The sequence below is a fragment of the Notolabrus celidotus genome, chromosome 3 (genome assembly GCF_009762535.1).
Source record: "Notolabrus celidotus isolate fNotCel1 chromosome 3, fNotCel1.pri, whole genome shotgun sequence".
Classification (NCBI taxonomy): Eukaryota; Metazoa; Chordata; class Actinopteri; order Labriformes; family Labridae; genus Notolabrus; species Notolabrus celidotus.
This window is the reverse complement of record NC_048274.1, coordinates 18096771-18113770: the sequence shown is the minus strand read 5'-3', so window position 1 is coordinate 18113770 and position 17000 is coordinate 18096771. Positions and strand designations below refer to the sequence as shown.

The following is a 17000-nucleotide window of genomic DNA, read 5'->3' as shown; positions in this document are numbered from 1 at the left end:
ACCTTTTGGTTGGAAGCTACTTCAATCAGCTGTTTACCTGATGTCCATCACTTCCTATTGGTTGCTGAGCCAGGAAGCCAAGTAACCTGAACCATTGCAGGCAGAGGGCTGGACACATATGAAACCTGCCTAAGCTAGCTGTGCTATTTCCTAACTGTCTGTGAAAAGGTGATTCTGATTGGACTGTGAGCTTTATGCTGCAGGTTGTGGGCTCTATTCGATAAAAAATAGTCCTAACCCTATAACAATGGAAATGAATTCTCAGTTGCAGAGGAGTCGCAATGGTTATCAACAAGGTCACAAGTCGTGGCAGTAGTACCTCAAAAGGCCTGGTCAGCTCGTCTAACTTAACCCCCTATTGAATATTTCAGTTTATTGACAGGTCGTACTACAAGAAGACAAATGAGAGTTGTCAGAAGAGAGTTATCTGGATTTGGATTTGGATTTGATTTTATATAGCATAAACATTCTATGTACAATCAATTGAGCTGGGTTCTTGAATTTGATCCTGCGTCACCATCAATGACTCAATCTTTGCAAGATGTGTATTTTCCTTCATGATGAAGCATTGCTCTCTGAGAGACTTCTCTGCAGAAATACATATCCCAGGTTTGTCTTACGAGGAAGCAGCCACAAATTGCTCTGTGATTAGTAACACACCTCAAACTTTTGTATCATAGATGAATCAGTAACAGCTGTGAGGATAGAAGATGACAAGTTGTACCATTGTAAGGTTAATATAAAAACGCTTTACTTTTTATTCAAGTCTTAGTAACCAGAATCATTAATAGATGTTTGCTACAATTTTTTGATTGGGCCTCTGGGAGTTTACACTGCTCTTGTTTTATATATTTGAGTGCTGAAAGGCTTAAGTCCATCATTTGGCTGTTTATTTGTTGGACAGCTGCATGTTCTACCACCACACCAGCTATTAGAAGTCTTCCTTATCCCTTAAAATATATCATATATTTGAGAACAGCACCACTGTTGTGCTCCTGTGTGTTTGTGGTACATCACTACATAGACAGTGCTACCCCTGTGGTTCTGGTGTAATCCAGTAAGAATAGAGTCTTGTGATGAAGGTTTAATATGATAGCTCCTTCGATAGAGGTGACAGCAAAAGTGGAAAAACAAATATTTTCATACAAACCACTCCAATAAAGAACACTGTTCAAGAAAAAGAGCATAAATTAATGCAATAACAACAGAAAATGTATTATCTGCACAAAAGCCCAAAAAGTAATTCCATCACTTTATCATAAACATTTTAATTCGCGGATTAAAACAGGTCGCAAATTTAGCCGAATCAGACTAGTGCTAAAATATAACCCGATAATTTACAGGTGTAGTGTTAAAAATCAAGCAGAGCCAAAACTAAATACATAAATATAAGTGCATCAGCGCAGCACATATTCTACCTCAACACTTTTAAAGTGTCCCATGTGTGGCTGCTCTGTACCATAATGTTTGTACTGTGACAACAACATTTCCACGTGTCCAGCAGATGGCAACATTGACGTGTTCTATAATACTCAATAACTGTAATCAAGCTTTCATCAATGCAACTTTTTCTTCACTCCTGGGTAAACCTGTTATCTGCTGTTCTTGGCATGGTCTTAAACCCCTGAGACTTATTAAAAAATACAGATAAATTAAAATAACACTCAATAATAATGGTGTCCTTACTGTTTGTTTACAGATTTGACCGTTTTCTTTGACAACTGACAACAGACTGTTGTGAAGTATATTTGGCAACACTATGACAACTGAGCAGTAAAGTCAAAGGTGTTATATGTGGATTTGTAGTGTTTTATATGTTCTTTTATCAGGCACCAATGTTTACCGCAACCCTGGTGTCCTTAATCAAGTTTTCCTCAGAGGTCTAAGAAGTATTTGTTGAGCTAAGAAAAAGATTTATCTGAAACAATAGTGCACATTTAAGGTGCTGTTTCCACACAAAGTCAATCTGACATCTGCTTGTATGCTTGTATGTTTTAGTGTTCAGGGCTGTAACTAACAGCCATTCACCCTGTGTCTCCAGCACCAGTGAACACACCTATAGTGCAGGTAATGGCTCCAGACATTTCAGCAGTAGAAATCCAGTCCATGCTTTTGCTTCTCATCAGAAGAATTGTTTGAGTCAGATGTAAGCATGACCCTTTTCTGAAGACCCGAGCTTTGAGGAGAGTCAGATAGGAGAGGTTCCGAGCTGTGTGCTTGCTGCTGGTTGTATGTAGTGGCCTCATCTGGACTGTGGAGGTTTGTAGTGAACTTGGAGTCCAGGAGGGTTTCCTTCATCTTCTGGTTCTCTCTGGAAGCTGCCTGCCACACAACCTCCAACTCTTCCTCTATTTCCCTGGAGGAGCAGAAAGAAGAGAGGGGGAGAAAGTCTGTCAGACAAGTTCAACCTGATAGTGTGACATAGAGAAATAAAATACATGACTTAAAAAAGGACCAGCAAAAAAAAAGAGAACTTTTAATAGAGCCAAAGCGATTACCTCAAAAATAAGAGAGAGGGTAGGTGTGAGTGTGTGTATGGATGGTTGTTTGTCTCTACATGTCGGCCCCCTGATAGGCTGGCGACCTCTCCAGGCCATACTCCACCTCTTGCTCAATGACAGCTGGGATAGGCTCCAGTTCCCCAGCTACCCCAAAAGGCAAAGCGGTTAAGATAATGGATGGATGGATAAATAAAGAATGAAAGCAACAATATTGTGTCATCAGTGTTGTACACTCGTCCATTTCAGTTTTACCCTGCAGGTGAATGATGACTCAACCAGGTTGCTCTGCTCTGAGGTGCCTGAAAACCCACTGCTGCCCTCAGAGGAAAGACGCATGTGGAGTAGGGGCTGCTTCCCTGCTGCCTCTCACACATGGACTTCTGTGCTTGTGTTGTTTGGTAATCTAGTCTTTATTTGACATTTTCTTAAAGGTTTAGTTCAGTCAGGCGACTCACGTTTAAATTGTTTATGGTAGCAGCAAATACATATTCATGTTTAGCACCCAGGCTCCGGCCTCATCACTCCCTGCAGATAAGTTTACATGCAGACATTGAGGAGTGATGAGCAAAACATACTGAACACCCCCGGAGCCAGCAGGTGGATGCTGGGGTGGTGGTGGGGGTGAAAGAAAATTCGGCAATAGGCATGCAGGCAGCAGAGGCGTTGACAGGCAGAGGGAGATTTTCCCAGTTTAAATAGACCGCCAATTTGAGTGGTAGAGGGCGGGATTGGATGATGGTTATGAGAGTGGGACATGTGACGACGTGAATAGCAGTGCAGCTCGGGTTGTCTGCCTGAACTAGCTGGCAGGTGTCACTCCATTTATTTGTTAGGCTATCAGTAAACCTTATAGTTGAGTGTTTCCTGTGTATTTCATTCATAGTTGTTTGCTCAATAGGCCTGGCCAATAGAAACTCCCTCACACAAAGCAGAAGTCAAAGTATACAACAGGGGCAGCCAGGTAAAAATGCCTTGAAGTTAGGGGCTCTGCTTGTTGCTGTTGAAGAGGATGCAGGCTAAATTTCCAACATGCCAGAAATTCATCCAGCCAGTCAGGAGCAGCTAGTTGGCCCGCAAATTGTATGGTAAATGAGTCACTATCAGGATGCAATTCAGCCTGATGTCAAAGTCAGTTGTGGTCAGGGCCAAAATCTGCAAACTCTGTGCCCAGCCTTAGGGTCTATGTGTAACATCAGGCCTATTCATACATAAATATGGCTGCATTTACCACAGGAAAACCTGAAGAAGTATGACTTCTTTATTTTTTCATTTTCTGAAGATGCATCAGGGCTGTCCCAGCTTTATTAAAGAAAACTATCCTGGGGACAGACTTGAATAGCAAACCCCGCTCCCTTTAAGACTTCATCTACAATGTGCAATACTCGAGAGCACCTCCTGACTGCTTTCTACTAGCTCCTCTATATCCATGATACTGGGCTCCTGGGAGTACTATTGCATGAATCATTTACTTTGCCAATTATTTCTGGTGCAGTAACAAAAGCATTTTGTTATTAAAGCAGGGAAAGGCCTACAGCATAATGATAAAAAATAACGGGTAGTTTTGGCTTAAAGGGATCACAGCAAGTTTGACGGTGAATAGAAGTGAGAAAAAAGGATTATGTTGTAAGTTTGAAGAAGGGTTTTCTTTTAAATCCACCCAAAGATGTCCTCAGAAATGTTTTCCTGAGAAAAAAAAGCCCAACTGTTAAGAAGAGAGTCGGGGCGCTGGTATCCTAGTGGTCTAAGTGCCCCACGTACAGAGGCTGTAGTCCTCATTGCAGAGGTTGCCGGTTCAACTCCCAACCGCTACCATGTGCTGCATGTCTTCCCCCCTCTCCGCTCCCCACATTTCCTGTCTCTCTTCAGCTGTCATATCATAAAGGCAAAAAGCCCCAAAAATACAACTTTAAAAAGAGAGCAGCCAAAATACTAAAAAATACCTATTTCAATACACTCCAAAATTCCAATTTCATCGACTGAACTCATCAGACACACTGCGGGGAAAGTGGAGGGTATCTAAAATCAACATTTTAATGGTTCTCTACCTGAAATATCTTTCCCTGGCATGTCTACAAATCCCCCGAAAATGAAAAAATCCATTCTGCCCCTGTTCTGATTTCTCCACCTTTCTGTATATGTGTGCTGAAACGAGCCATTTCAGTTTTCAGTGTTTTTGTTACGTCACAACAATATCCGGAATTCAGAGCTCGGAGCTTGTTCAGCTCATAGACTGTATAAAATACAACTCAACTCCTCCTCCATTTTTTATTACCCGCACACGTGTGCTAGCAAGGAGCTTAGGAGGGAGGCATGCTAGTTGTAGGCTGTCTTAATAAACACAAAGGTCGGGTTTACTCCCCATGTCTTCAGATTTGAAGATCCAGTGGATGATTTTTATTTTTCATGGAAAGTGCTAGCGCTAGTTAGTATAGCCACATAGCTACATGTTCGTAGCTGTGTACCAAGACACACGTCGACATGCTGACAAATAAAACAACAAGAAACACTAAATCTGTGACCAATGGTTCAGAAAGGTCCTGCTGCCTTTCTGGCAGAGGTCGGTTTTGCTCCCCACGTCTGCAGATTTGAAGATCTAGTGGATGATTTTTATTTATCATGGATAAGTGCTAGCGCTAGTTAGCATAACCACATAGCTACATGTTCATAGCTGTGTACCAAGACACACGTTGACATACTGACAAATAAAACAACAAGAAACACTAAATCTGTGACCAATCATTCAGACAGGTCCTGCTGCAGGTGCCTCTCCGTCAGGATCAGATTCAGGATCAAATTCAGAGGGTTGAAGTAACGCAGGTCTGTGAGCAGCCGTGTATATCCAGCCAACATGTAAACATTAGATCAAAGTGCAGGAGAGCCGAGGCCACATCCACTTCCTGAGGGGGCGTGGTCAGAGAGAAAACAGACCGTTCTGAACAGGGCTGAAGAAGAGGGTTTTTCAGGCATGCAAAATTCTGATTTCAAAGTGATTTTTGAGCACAAACTTTATAGACATGTTTTGGGGACCTATTAGAACAATATATTTTGATGAAAAAGAGCGGAATATGTCACATTTAATGGTTTCATGTGCAATCTCTAATTACATTTTTTGTTCTTCTACATTTTATGAAACTCATTTTCAGCTACAGCAACAAGCTACTATTTCAGTAGGGATTAGGGAAGATGAAGGTATAATGATGATAGAAAAAATGATAGCAAGAGGACAGCACGTCATGTAATTACCTTGTGTGCAGTTACTGTTATAATGGATGATGCATTGAAGCTCTGCTGTTGTGTGCTTTTTGCTTGTCAGCCACTCAGTAGCTAACAACCAAACAACCAGTAGCTTTGTTTTGACTTATAGCTGTATCACACAACAGTGAACATGTGCATTAAAATGAAGAGAGGTGAAACATCTTATGTGACTTATACTGCCTGCTTGTTTGTGTAGGGGGAACATTTTTTTTAACATTTTCTGGCTCACAGCTAGAGGTAAGTTAAGTTCTGTTGATTAAAGATTTAATACCATATATTCTGTTTGAATTTAAAAGAAAAGGTCTCTCTATCTAGTGTCTTCAGTTGTTGTTCAATTGGGTAGTAGTGACAGGATGACCATTTTTCACGCTCCCACTGTTCATAGGATTTACAAATATTGTACACAGTAGTGCTTCATGATAACAGTATTCAAGCTTCCCATTGTGTAGGACTTCTGTGGAAAATTGCCGCCATTTGGATGTAGTCAATTCATATTACAGTAAAGATTTATTCATTGATGTTCACTGAGCCATTCGTCTATTGTCATGCTTGAGAAAAAACAGCCAGCTTATTATTGTGAACCCAACCAGCGTGGCCCCACTCATCAGGAGAATGCATGGTATTGGTTTTACTTCAGCGCAGCTTTCAATATGAAGGACAACTATATCATTGGAAAGGCTGAAGCAGTGGGTTAGTGGGTTCTCCTCCTACCTGAGAGACAGGGCTACTATCAGCAATTACACCACATCAAATACATCCCTGATTTGTTGCCCTAGGCCCATTTCAGCTTGCCTCATGCCATCTTCCACTTAAACACATAACAAATTGCAACAGTATTTTTTTTACCACTGTAATGCATACAACATCCAATTTAACAGTACACCCAAAAATTTCTCTTAACTGTCAAACTGAGCTACCTTGGCATCATTAACAAGTGGATGGCAGACTACTTTTTCCAAATTAACTCTAATAAAACATTCTCATATCTGCCACTGCTGGCATTGAGCCATCAACCCATCCATGCCAATTATACATTAAATGGGTTTCTGTTTCTGCTAAACTCCCTCTGCTCCAGGTATTTCATATGGCCAGTCTGTGTGCCTCTTCTGACATGTATGCTGTCTGGTTTGCTCTTGCAAACTTAGGCTCTTTGAATCCACAACTCAGATGGTGATGATCCTTCATGCTTTCATTTCCTGCTGTCTGGACGACTGTAATTCACTCCACCTATCTTAATAAATCATCCATGATTCACTCACAATAAGTGCAAAATTCTGCAGCCAGACTATTAACAAAGTCCTCCAAGAGGTCACATTTTGTTGTCTCTGCACTGACTTCCCATAAATTTCAGAATCCAATTTCTGATTCTTGTCATCCGTTTTAGAGCCCTGCATGGATGGACACCTGCCTCTACTACAGAATTACAGTCCCAGCAGGACTCTGAAGTCCTCTGATCCAGGTTTGTTAGTTGCTCAACACTCAAGGCTTTAGACCAAAGAAGACTGAGCATCTGCAGTCACTCTGGATATCTCTCCTATTGGGTTAAAGATCTGAGAACAATGATAACACTTAATAAAAGTAGCTTAAGACCCTGTTGCTTTGACTGTTATTGTATATCTATAAATGTATAATGATTCCCTTTATGAATCTACTCAAACAAAATAAATCTCATCCCTTGTATATCTGTGATTAATTGTTATGGTGGGCGGTTTGTGGTCTATAGAGAAAGTATCAGCAGTAGCCCCACTATATCTGTACATCTGCATTACACTGAAAGCTTTTAGTAAGTTGCAGCCATCGAAGGATTCAGTCTGTTGCTCTGCTACTGCACAGCCCCTCCTCACTGACCTCGTCTGGTCAGCACAGACACTAACATTATTCAGAGTCACTCTGTGATGTGAGGTTTATGAAGCTAGTCTGAGTTTGAGACGAGCAGACAAAGAGCTACAGACACAATGGTATTAAAAGATCAGTTCTTTATGTACATTCTTGAAAGTATGAACTATAAAACAAGGATAACAATGAAGTGCAACATTTAATAAGACATCTTATCACATGCAGCCTCGGCTTCATACTGTTTATGTGTCAGATTTGTACCTATCTTAATTTGGCTTCTCTGCCAATACTAAATGAGTTGCATTTTATGGTAAAAGTAAAGATCAATTAATTGAAAAAAACTTGTTGACCATTTAAACTCTACACACTCAACATCCACATATGTGTTACCCATGGCAACCAAACTCATCATTGCTTAAAATGAAGACAAACAGGTTTGCAGCTGGTTATTGGGTATCATCATTCCTACCATCCATCCATCAATTCATCCACCCATCTCAGCAACTATCCCATCCAACCAACTAACCATCCATCCAGGTATCCATCCATCCATCCATTCATCGATGTTAGCAACTATCCCATCCATCCATCGATCCATCCATCCATCGATCCATCCATCCATCCATCCATCCATCCATCCATCCATCCATCCATCCATCCATCATTCATTCATTCATTCATTCATTCATTCATTCATTCATCCATCCATCCATCCATCAATGTTAGCAACTAACCCATCCATCCATCCATCCATCCATCCATCCATCCATCAATTCATCCACCCATCTCAGCAACTATCCCATCCAACCAACTAACCATCCATCCAGGTATCCAGGTATCCATCCATCCATCCATCCATCCATCCATCCATCCATCCATCCATCCATCAATGTTAGTAACTAACCCATCCATCCATCCATCCATTCATTCATTCATTAATTAATTCATCCATCCATCCATCCATCCATCAATCTATCTTAGCAACTATCCCATACATCCATCCATTCTTCCACCCAGGTATCTATCAGTCCATTCATCCAACCATCTTAACAGCTATCCATCCTAGCATCCCTACAAGCATCCATCCTTGCATTCATGCATCCATCCATCCATCTATCCATCCATCAATCTTAGCATTGTAGCAATTGTAGCATTGGGCGGCTGTTTGTTATTAATAGGAAGATTGGCGGTTAAATCCCCGCCCTTCAGTCACTTGGGCAAGACACTGAACCCCAAATTACTGCTGCTGTTGTTCTGCGGTTTGTGAATGTGTATGTATGAGATGAGCTAATATCGAGGGCCCCTTACTACAGCAGCCTTTACCTTCAGTGAGTGAATGTTGGGTGAATGGGTGAATGTGACAAGTAGTGTAAAAGCGCTTGAAGTGGTCAGACTAGAAAAGGGCTATATAATAAAAGTCCATTTACCCTTTACCAGCATCCATCAATCCAACCAATCTATCCTAGCATCCACCCTCTCTCCCTCCCCCCAGGCTGAGTAAAGATGACAGCAGGCCAAGCATGTCCCCATCTACATTTTCCAGCAACACCTGGGGAATTCTGAGGCGTTCCCAGGCTAAATTTGCTGTGGCTGGTTAATGATTTTCTCAAGGTACATTATTTGTAACACTAAGAGCAATAAACATGTCCCCTCCTGTGTCTTCCCCTGGATAAGTGAAATGGTATATTGCTGCTGGTTTCAGCTCTACAAACAGAATATAGATTTTCAATGTGACAGGAGTGTTGCTACTAAATTTCTCCTTTTAAAGCACAAAACAACTATAGGGAGAGCCTTGAGAGAAACAGCTGGTGAGAACATAGAAGCTACACTTGTACTGGTCACTATCACCTCTCATCACTGCATCACTGATTCCCTTTTTTTAAGTTTATCCAAAAAATGTTCTCTTGAAACTTTTGATTTACTATAAGGATGAAAAGGCTCTTAAAAACTGGATCACTATGTAAACCTCTCTTTCACCTGAAGACAGCTCAAACAAAGGAGGTAGCACAACAGTAAGATAGAATCTGTCATCATCCTCCCTGTTCTTCTCTGTAGCCTGCTCAGAGCCACTCCTGAACCAAGGGAGAAGTAAGTACTGCTTAAATGTGTTTATCTGCATTCATGGGCTTCAGGATTAAATATGTATGAAGCTCCAAGTGTGTACCCCATTACCATAAAGTAACGTCAGCGATTTACACAGTGTGTGAAAAACAGCAGAGATTAACACTGCAGCAACCAGAAGTTCAAACAAGCTGTAAAAGAGAAGGACTGAATTTATAGTGTTTCATCAGACTGAGACAGATTTTAAATAAACCCGGGCTGGCATTGCAGTAGAACTCCAAAGCTGTGCTTGTGGTCTTTGTAAACTATAACACTACACAAATAAGTAATATATTGAATCTAAAATGATTCATCTAAATCCAGAATACCTATGAGAGATGTATACTTCACTCACTTATACTAGTCTCAGTGAATCCTTAAACACATTTTAAATGCACTGAAAACAGATGCAGAATGAGGTTCTCAGTCCGCTGATTTGACGATTACATAATAATATATGAAGTATTTGTGAAGGCGCAAATTCTTTAACTCCTTGATTAAAAATCTCTCTTTAAAAGATGAATATGAAGTGTTTTCTGTGTCTGTTGCAGGGTTTGGAGAGGATATGACTGCCTTTGGGGAGGTAAAAAATCAGCAAACTGCAGGCTGCATCACCCTCTGAGCTCCTGGAAGTATCAGGCAGTGCTGCTTCTCTGAAGGCTGCACAGAGCTCAGCGGGCAGAAAGTTATTACAACCTATCAGCATCTCTGCTGCTGTAACTTGGGTAGAATACAGAGCAGAGGATCAGTGGGGGGAGATAGGCAGGCAGGATTAGATTCGTCCTCTGTGTGGAGGTAAAAAGTTAGTTTTCAGCACTGTGGATGGCTACTTGGCTAAACTTGTACTGCCGCAATTCAGGACAAAGACAGCTGATATCTCAAAATCTCAAGTCAAACAGAAATCAACTTCAAACTTTTTTCATAGCTTTTGGTTACCAAGTCTTCTTATACTACCATCATTTTGTGGACAATGCAAGGAGTAGTGTGCATTCTTTGGACTGCTGATCTGAACAAAGCCAGCAATGGAGCTGTTTGTGGAGCAATAAGCCTGTAGGTTTGTGGTGCCAGTTTTGAGAGCAGAAGTGTGTTATTTGTCATGAGGATGCCCTCTGGGCTGAGCAGGACAGGATCTTCTAACAATCTGATTAGCTAGCTTTCATTCGATAGCAGCAGGCAGCAAGCCCAGAGGCCGAGCTAAAAACAGACTAACAGGACAGTGGAGGGGAAGGGGTACATTGTTTCAGAAGAAACAAAGTGACAGTTCGGTTTTTATCAAAGGTTGTCGCACTGTAAGAGTGAAGAAAAATCACTCTCTGACAATCTGTCACAACTGAACTGGTCCCTCATTTTTCCCAGTAACTGAGGGACTTGCTCTGACATTTCAAGTACTTCAGTGTTTACCAAAGCAGAGAAGTGGAAGTTGCAAGCATTTTGTTCAGATACAGTGATTCCCTCATTAGGATAATTCAACCACTCATATGCAGTAGCTTAGGGCTAGTGTTATTTAGCAGCCTTTTTCACAAGACCTCTACTCCGCCCTCTTCTGAAATATTGCCATGTGTGAAGAATCTTTATGTATGTGGACTTAGAGGAAAATTATGCTGTAGACATGTATCCAGTTTTAAAGATACTTATTATCTATCCAGTTTACATTATTTAACCAACCCAGTTAATGTCCACCACCATATGCTGTTAGTCCCAGCAGTTGGTATCTCTCTGTTATTCTAACACAAAAAGCTTCAGGCTGTTTATGCAACAGCTTTTGAGAAGAGGATGTACTTGTTTCACCTCCAGCAATCCAGAGTCTGCGAACGAGTGCACAAAGAGAGAGGTACAGGATTGGTGGAGATGGATGATAATGGCGGGGTTGACTGTTTAGTGTGCAGAGGGACATTAAGATTCAAGTTGTTTGATCTACTGTGTACACCAGCATATATGTCATGAACACAGCAGTGAAAAATACATAATGGCCAAAGAGTTGAGGCTTTACTTTATGCTAAACAGTGTGCTGTGATGTGTTGTGCTCATTGCTGGCTTACCAGGTTATGTATTGCCCACTCTCAGTTGTTCTGTTATTCTTGAGCTGTTGTGGGTTGCATTGCTGTTGTGTACTGGTACTTTATGTTAAAACTTGTACAGATAATGATGTTTGAAATTAAAAAGTGGTCCTAATTTATTCTCTGAAGGCGCTTTAACTAACCCATGGCCACTTGAGGTCAAGGTTAAAATCAAGATACAAAATATGAACATAGAAAAAAATATATATATATTACATTTATCTAAATCACTGTGTCGGTCCTCCAGTGCTCATGTTCGTGAAAGCCATAGACTGTATAATTAATGGACGTAAAATGACGTCACCCATCTGTTTCTGAACGCTGTTTTGAAGCCAACTGTCACCAGGAGCCATAATGGAAATGCTGAAGTCAACCTAAGCTAAGTTGAGCTAGTCCTTAAATGGTTAAATTTGTAATCTTATATCTTCTGAGCTGGCAGGTTAGAAAAAATCCACCCCCCATACAGTGTGTGCCGATAGAGAAATTAGCTCTTAAGACCTAAGCAGTTTTTTTGAACCAGGCTGTAAAAATGTTTATAAATGCTGCAAAGATCGTCTTTTTTGAATTGGTGTGTATGTGGTTTCCGGTGTGTCTGCAGCCAGCTTCAAGCGGGCGCTCAATGAACTGCAGTTTATAACACTTCTGAATGGGCTTCAAATTTTGAGACCGGAGGTTGCCGCTTGGTGGAAACACATATCTAAGCTCACTACAACTGCTTTTATTACTGCCATAAAGAGCCATGAGAATAATACACAATGTTTATTTTCATTTACCACAATGATTCACTATTCCTCAAGTTAAAAACTTTTATATGATTTGACCTTGTGCATTTAAAAATGGCACAAATAATGTATAAAGCCGGTAAAAATCTGCTGCCAGGATGTTCAAAAAATGTTCTCTGAATGGGAGAGGATTTACAAACTCAATGGGAAAGTAAAGTTTAAATTCTCTGTTTTTAAAACAATGCATCTTTTTTGTTTCTCAACATGTGGAGTGAAATCGTGGAAACATAATCATGTTTAAAGGGGACATATCAGCCGGTCCTCGCCCTTCTTTTGTCAGGGTTGAATGTGTCCCTTTGACAACACCCTTGGCCCCAGCCTGACCCCCCCCAGTAAAATTGGTCTAGAACCACCACTGTTAAAGGTGACATGTCACGCTTTTTTCATCAATATATATTGGTCTAAGAGGTCCCCAAAACATGTCTTTAAAGTTTATGCTCAAAAAAACACTTTGAAATCAGATTTTGGCATGCCTGAAAAACCCTCTTCTTCATTCCTCATCAGAACACTCTGTTTTCCCTCTGACCACGCCCCCTCCGGAAGTGGATGTGCCTCGGCTCTCCAGCACGTTGATCTAATGTTTACATGTTGGCTGAATATACACGGCTGCTCAGAGATCGCGTTACTTCAACCCTCTGAATCTGATCCTGACGGAGAGGCGCCTGTAGCAGGACCTTTCTGAACGATTGGTCATAGATTTAGTGTTTCTTGTTGTTTTATTTATCAGTATGTAGACGTGTGTCTTGGTACACAGCTACGAACATGTAGCTATGTGGCTATGCTAACTAGCGCTAGCACTTATCCATGATAAATAAAAATCATCCACTAGATCTTCAAATCTGCAGACGTGGGGAGTAAAACCGACCTCTGCCAGAAAGGCAGCAGGACCTTTTATGAAGGATTGGTCACAGATTTAGTGTTTCTTGTTGTTTTATTTGTCAGTATGTCGACGTGTGTCTTTGTACACAGCTACAGCCACAGCTACAGCTATGAACATGTAGCTATGTGGCTATGCCAATTAGCGCTAGCACTTATCCATGATAAATAAAAATCATCCACTAGATCTTCAAATCTGCAGACGTGGGGAGTAAAACCGACCTCTGCCAGAAAGGCAGCGGGACCTTTTCTGAAGGATTGGTCACAGATTCTGTGTTTCTTGTTGTTTTATTTGTCAGTATGTCGACGTGTGTCTTGGTACACAGCTACAGCTACGACATGTAGCTATGTAGCTATGCTAACTAGCGCTAGCACTTATCCATGATAAATAAAAATCATCCACTAGATCTTCAAATCTGCAGACGTGGGGAGTAAAACCGACCTTTGTGTTTATTAAGACAGCCTACAACTAGCATGCCTCCCTCCTAAGCTCCTTGTTAGCACACATTTGTGCAGGTAATGAAAAACGGGGAAGGGATTCAGTATTATTTTATACAGTCTATGGGCTGAACAAGCTCCGAGCTCTGACTCCGTGACAGACCGGATATTGTTGTTACGTAACAAAAACACGGAAGTCTGAAACAGCTCGTTTCACACACATTTACAGAAAGGTGTAGAAATCAAAACAGGGGCAGAATGGATTTTTTTCATTCTCGGGGGGTTTGTAGACATGCCAGGGACACATATTTCAGGTAAAGAACCATTAAAAAGTCAATTTTGCATGATATGTCACCTTTAAGAAGACAAACATTTTTCATGAGGTTTCGGAAGAGGAATGGCTTTGACAATCACACGTGATTTGTTTTGAATTTATATTCTGGTATATAGTAGATCAGTGTGCAGTCATGTGTTAATATGAAGATTTGTTGGTATGGATGCATTTTTGGTATGTAAGTGTTTCAATACTTGCTGATGGAATCTAACTTTTCTTTTTTCAAAATTTAGATTCGGCATTAGTCTAAAGGTAAGAAAACACTCATGTAACATTCAAAATTGAGCACAGTTTTTTTTAACCTAGCTAAATATGAAATTGTGAAGTCTGTAGGTAAACAATGCCGGTTTGCTGAGTGTGGCTAACGGTAGCAAAGCTAGTACCACTAGCTTTCAGTCCTCCTTCCAAGTTTTTTTTTTTAAGTTGTGTTTTTTTGGCATTTTTGCCTTTATTGGGTAGGAAAGCTGAAGAGAGACAGGAAATGTGGGGAGTAGAGAGTGGGAGAAGACATGCAGCAAATTATAGAGGCCAGAAGTCGAACCTGCGACCACTGCGACAAGGACTATAGCCTCTGTACATTGGGCGCATGCCTAGACCGCTAGGCCAACAGCGCACATGCCTGTGCTGGTTACGCACCAGTATAATGTTTATATACCAGCTTAACCAGACACAGCCCACGTATACAACTTTAAATCCATTTCAAAGATCAAAACACTGACAAAAGCACTGGGCAACAAGATGACATCAATCATCTGTGCTTGTTTACATCCAGGTAGTAGATATTTATAGCATTTTGGCTATAGCAGGGATTGGTATAATGAGATTTTCCCAAACAGGCTTCTTGCCTGAGCTCTGCCTTCCCAGTCATATTTCAAACATCTCTCTACAGACTCTTCTCTTAGTTTGCCCTCTTTTCTCTCATTTCTTCCCTCATTAAAATGTAGTACGCAAATGTTGGGCACAGGGGCCACAGCCCAGGCAAGTGTTACTTGGTTGCTGAGATGCAACATTTGACCAGAATTCTGGGCCTACAATAAACAGAAATTTGAATTAAGGCTTTGACAAACAAGTAGTTCTGGTCTAGACTGGGGAGGGTGATAACGTTCAATTATTTAGACGACCACACGCACATTCCTAATGGATGGTCTGTTTGGAATTTATTTGTCACCTGATGAATTTATATTTGATATACTCTCTCCATGATGATGATGGTGATGGACTGGCTCTTACTGCTCATCAATCCCCATCTATTTTTATGCTTGGGTTCTGGGGGACATTAGGGGCCATGTGCTAGGTTACGCAACTTATCAGTAGAGCTTAAGTACTGGAATGAGGGCATAATGGGATGGGTTGATTCACTGTGCACTTACCCTACCCATCCTTAGAGCATGGGTATCCTATGTTTATTTGAAATGGCATAAGCCATTAACTGGAGCTAGAGTCCAACTGAGCAGCAGATGGCTTCACTACAGTTTAGACACAACATATGGTTGTCATTCTAAGCCTACAATACATGAAAGTATTGATAGTTTGTTTAACTGACTATTTATTTTTTCATTTTGATAGTTTATTTATTCTGGATCAATACAGTTTACATAGACTAACTGAAAACAGCCAAGGAAAGTATCAAAGTCTTCATAGCAGAAGCTAATTTATAACACTGTCCTTTGTGGCTTTTGTGAGAGCAAGGACCAGGATTTGGTTGCTCTCTCAAACGTGGTGAAGCTTGCAATAAGTTTCAAATGATTAGGTAGAGAGTCCCAGAATTTCACTCCTTTCACAGAAAAAGCTGACTCAGCAAAAGATGTTGCAAAATAAACTTTACAATCACCTCTTGATTGGTAGATTTTTGGTGGATGCTTTGTAGCTCTGTAGTTTCTTAATGGATTTGTAGAGAGGCTGAAGGCCAAGTTCATTTAAACATTACTAGTACTAGCATACTGGACTAGATATTTTGGTGTGGACTAGCAAGGATGAAGAGGTTGAATCGTTTAGTTGAGTACAGGTGAATCAAATTGGAATATATATCGAATACACACTATCTATCTCAATATTCCTCCCCATCAACAGCTAAAGGACAATGGCTTTCTAGCTTAATGGATCACTACATTCACCAGCTAATAGCTGAACATTTCTTTCATATGGTGGTGGCAGGCATCATTAAGTGGGTTCATCAGGGCTTGTTGCTGACTACAGCTCCCTTCTGCAGCTGGAAACACTGCTAATGAGAGGCAAGGGTTGCAGCATCACAAAACCAAACCAACAAGTAAGAGAACTGCTGAGTCATGTGTTTGTCACTATGCAGTAGCCCTTTCACATAAACTTAGCTATTGATGCATTGGTATTCAAGAAGATTAGTAATAGTTGCATTTAAGTTTGACTTTTAAAACTTGTAAAATATAAACTCAGGAAACTGCTGGTGGATAAATGTGTAACTTTAAAAAATGTTTCTGATTTAGCACAGAGGAAATAAATCTGTGATGCAGATGTATCATCTGTAGAGAGTGCTTTTTGCTCATTCTTCATAAGATGGAAATCATTTCTTTGAGGGGAACAATGTGAGTAAAAACAGATGGTTTATAAAAAGGCTGAAACTGATCAGATGTCTCTTTGTGCTTCTTTCCAGTATTTGTCTTGCCGATGTGACTGGCTCTGCCTCACTGCACACCTTACCTCTGTCTCTGCTGTCTCTGGCCTCCCTCCTTTTCTTAAGCTTCACATACCAGCTCCTCTCTTTTTCTCCTTTCCTCATTCATACATTTCATCCTCCTCCAGGTTTCCTGCCTGCCTCCTTTTGTTTCCTCCTCTCTCTCTCTCTCTC

The 17000-nt window shown here is 40.8% G+C and overlaps 1 protein-coding gene across 3 annotated transcripts in view; it reads right to left on the bottom strand.

Moving 5' to 3' along the window:
- cep89 (centrosomal protein 89) overlaps nucleotides 1-17000 on the bottom strand; it is a 77543-nt gene that overhangs the window by 325 nt on the left and 60218 nt on the right. The window contains exons 18-19 of one of the 3 annotated variants that reach the window (XM_034679741.1): nucleotides 2057-2356; nucleotides 730-1167 (exon numbers count right to left, since the gene is read on the bottom strand). In XM_034679741.1, coding sequence (XP_034535632.1) covers nucleotides 2086-2356 — 271 coding nt within the window. In that variant the 3' untranslated portion in view covers nucleotides 730-1167; nucleotides 2057-2085. Of the gene's footprint in view, nucleotides 1-729; nucleotides 2357-17000 lie in introns of those variants that run through there. The other 2 variants (XM_034679742.1, XM_034679740.1) reach the window with 2 other exon arrangements.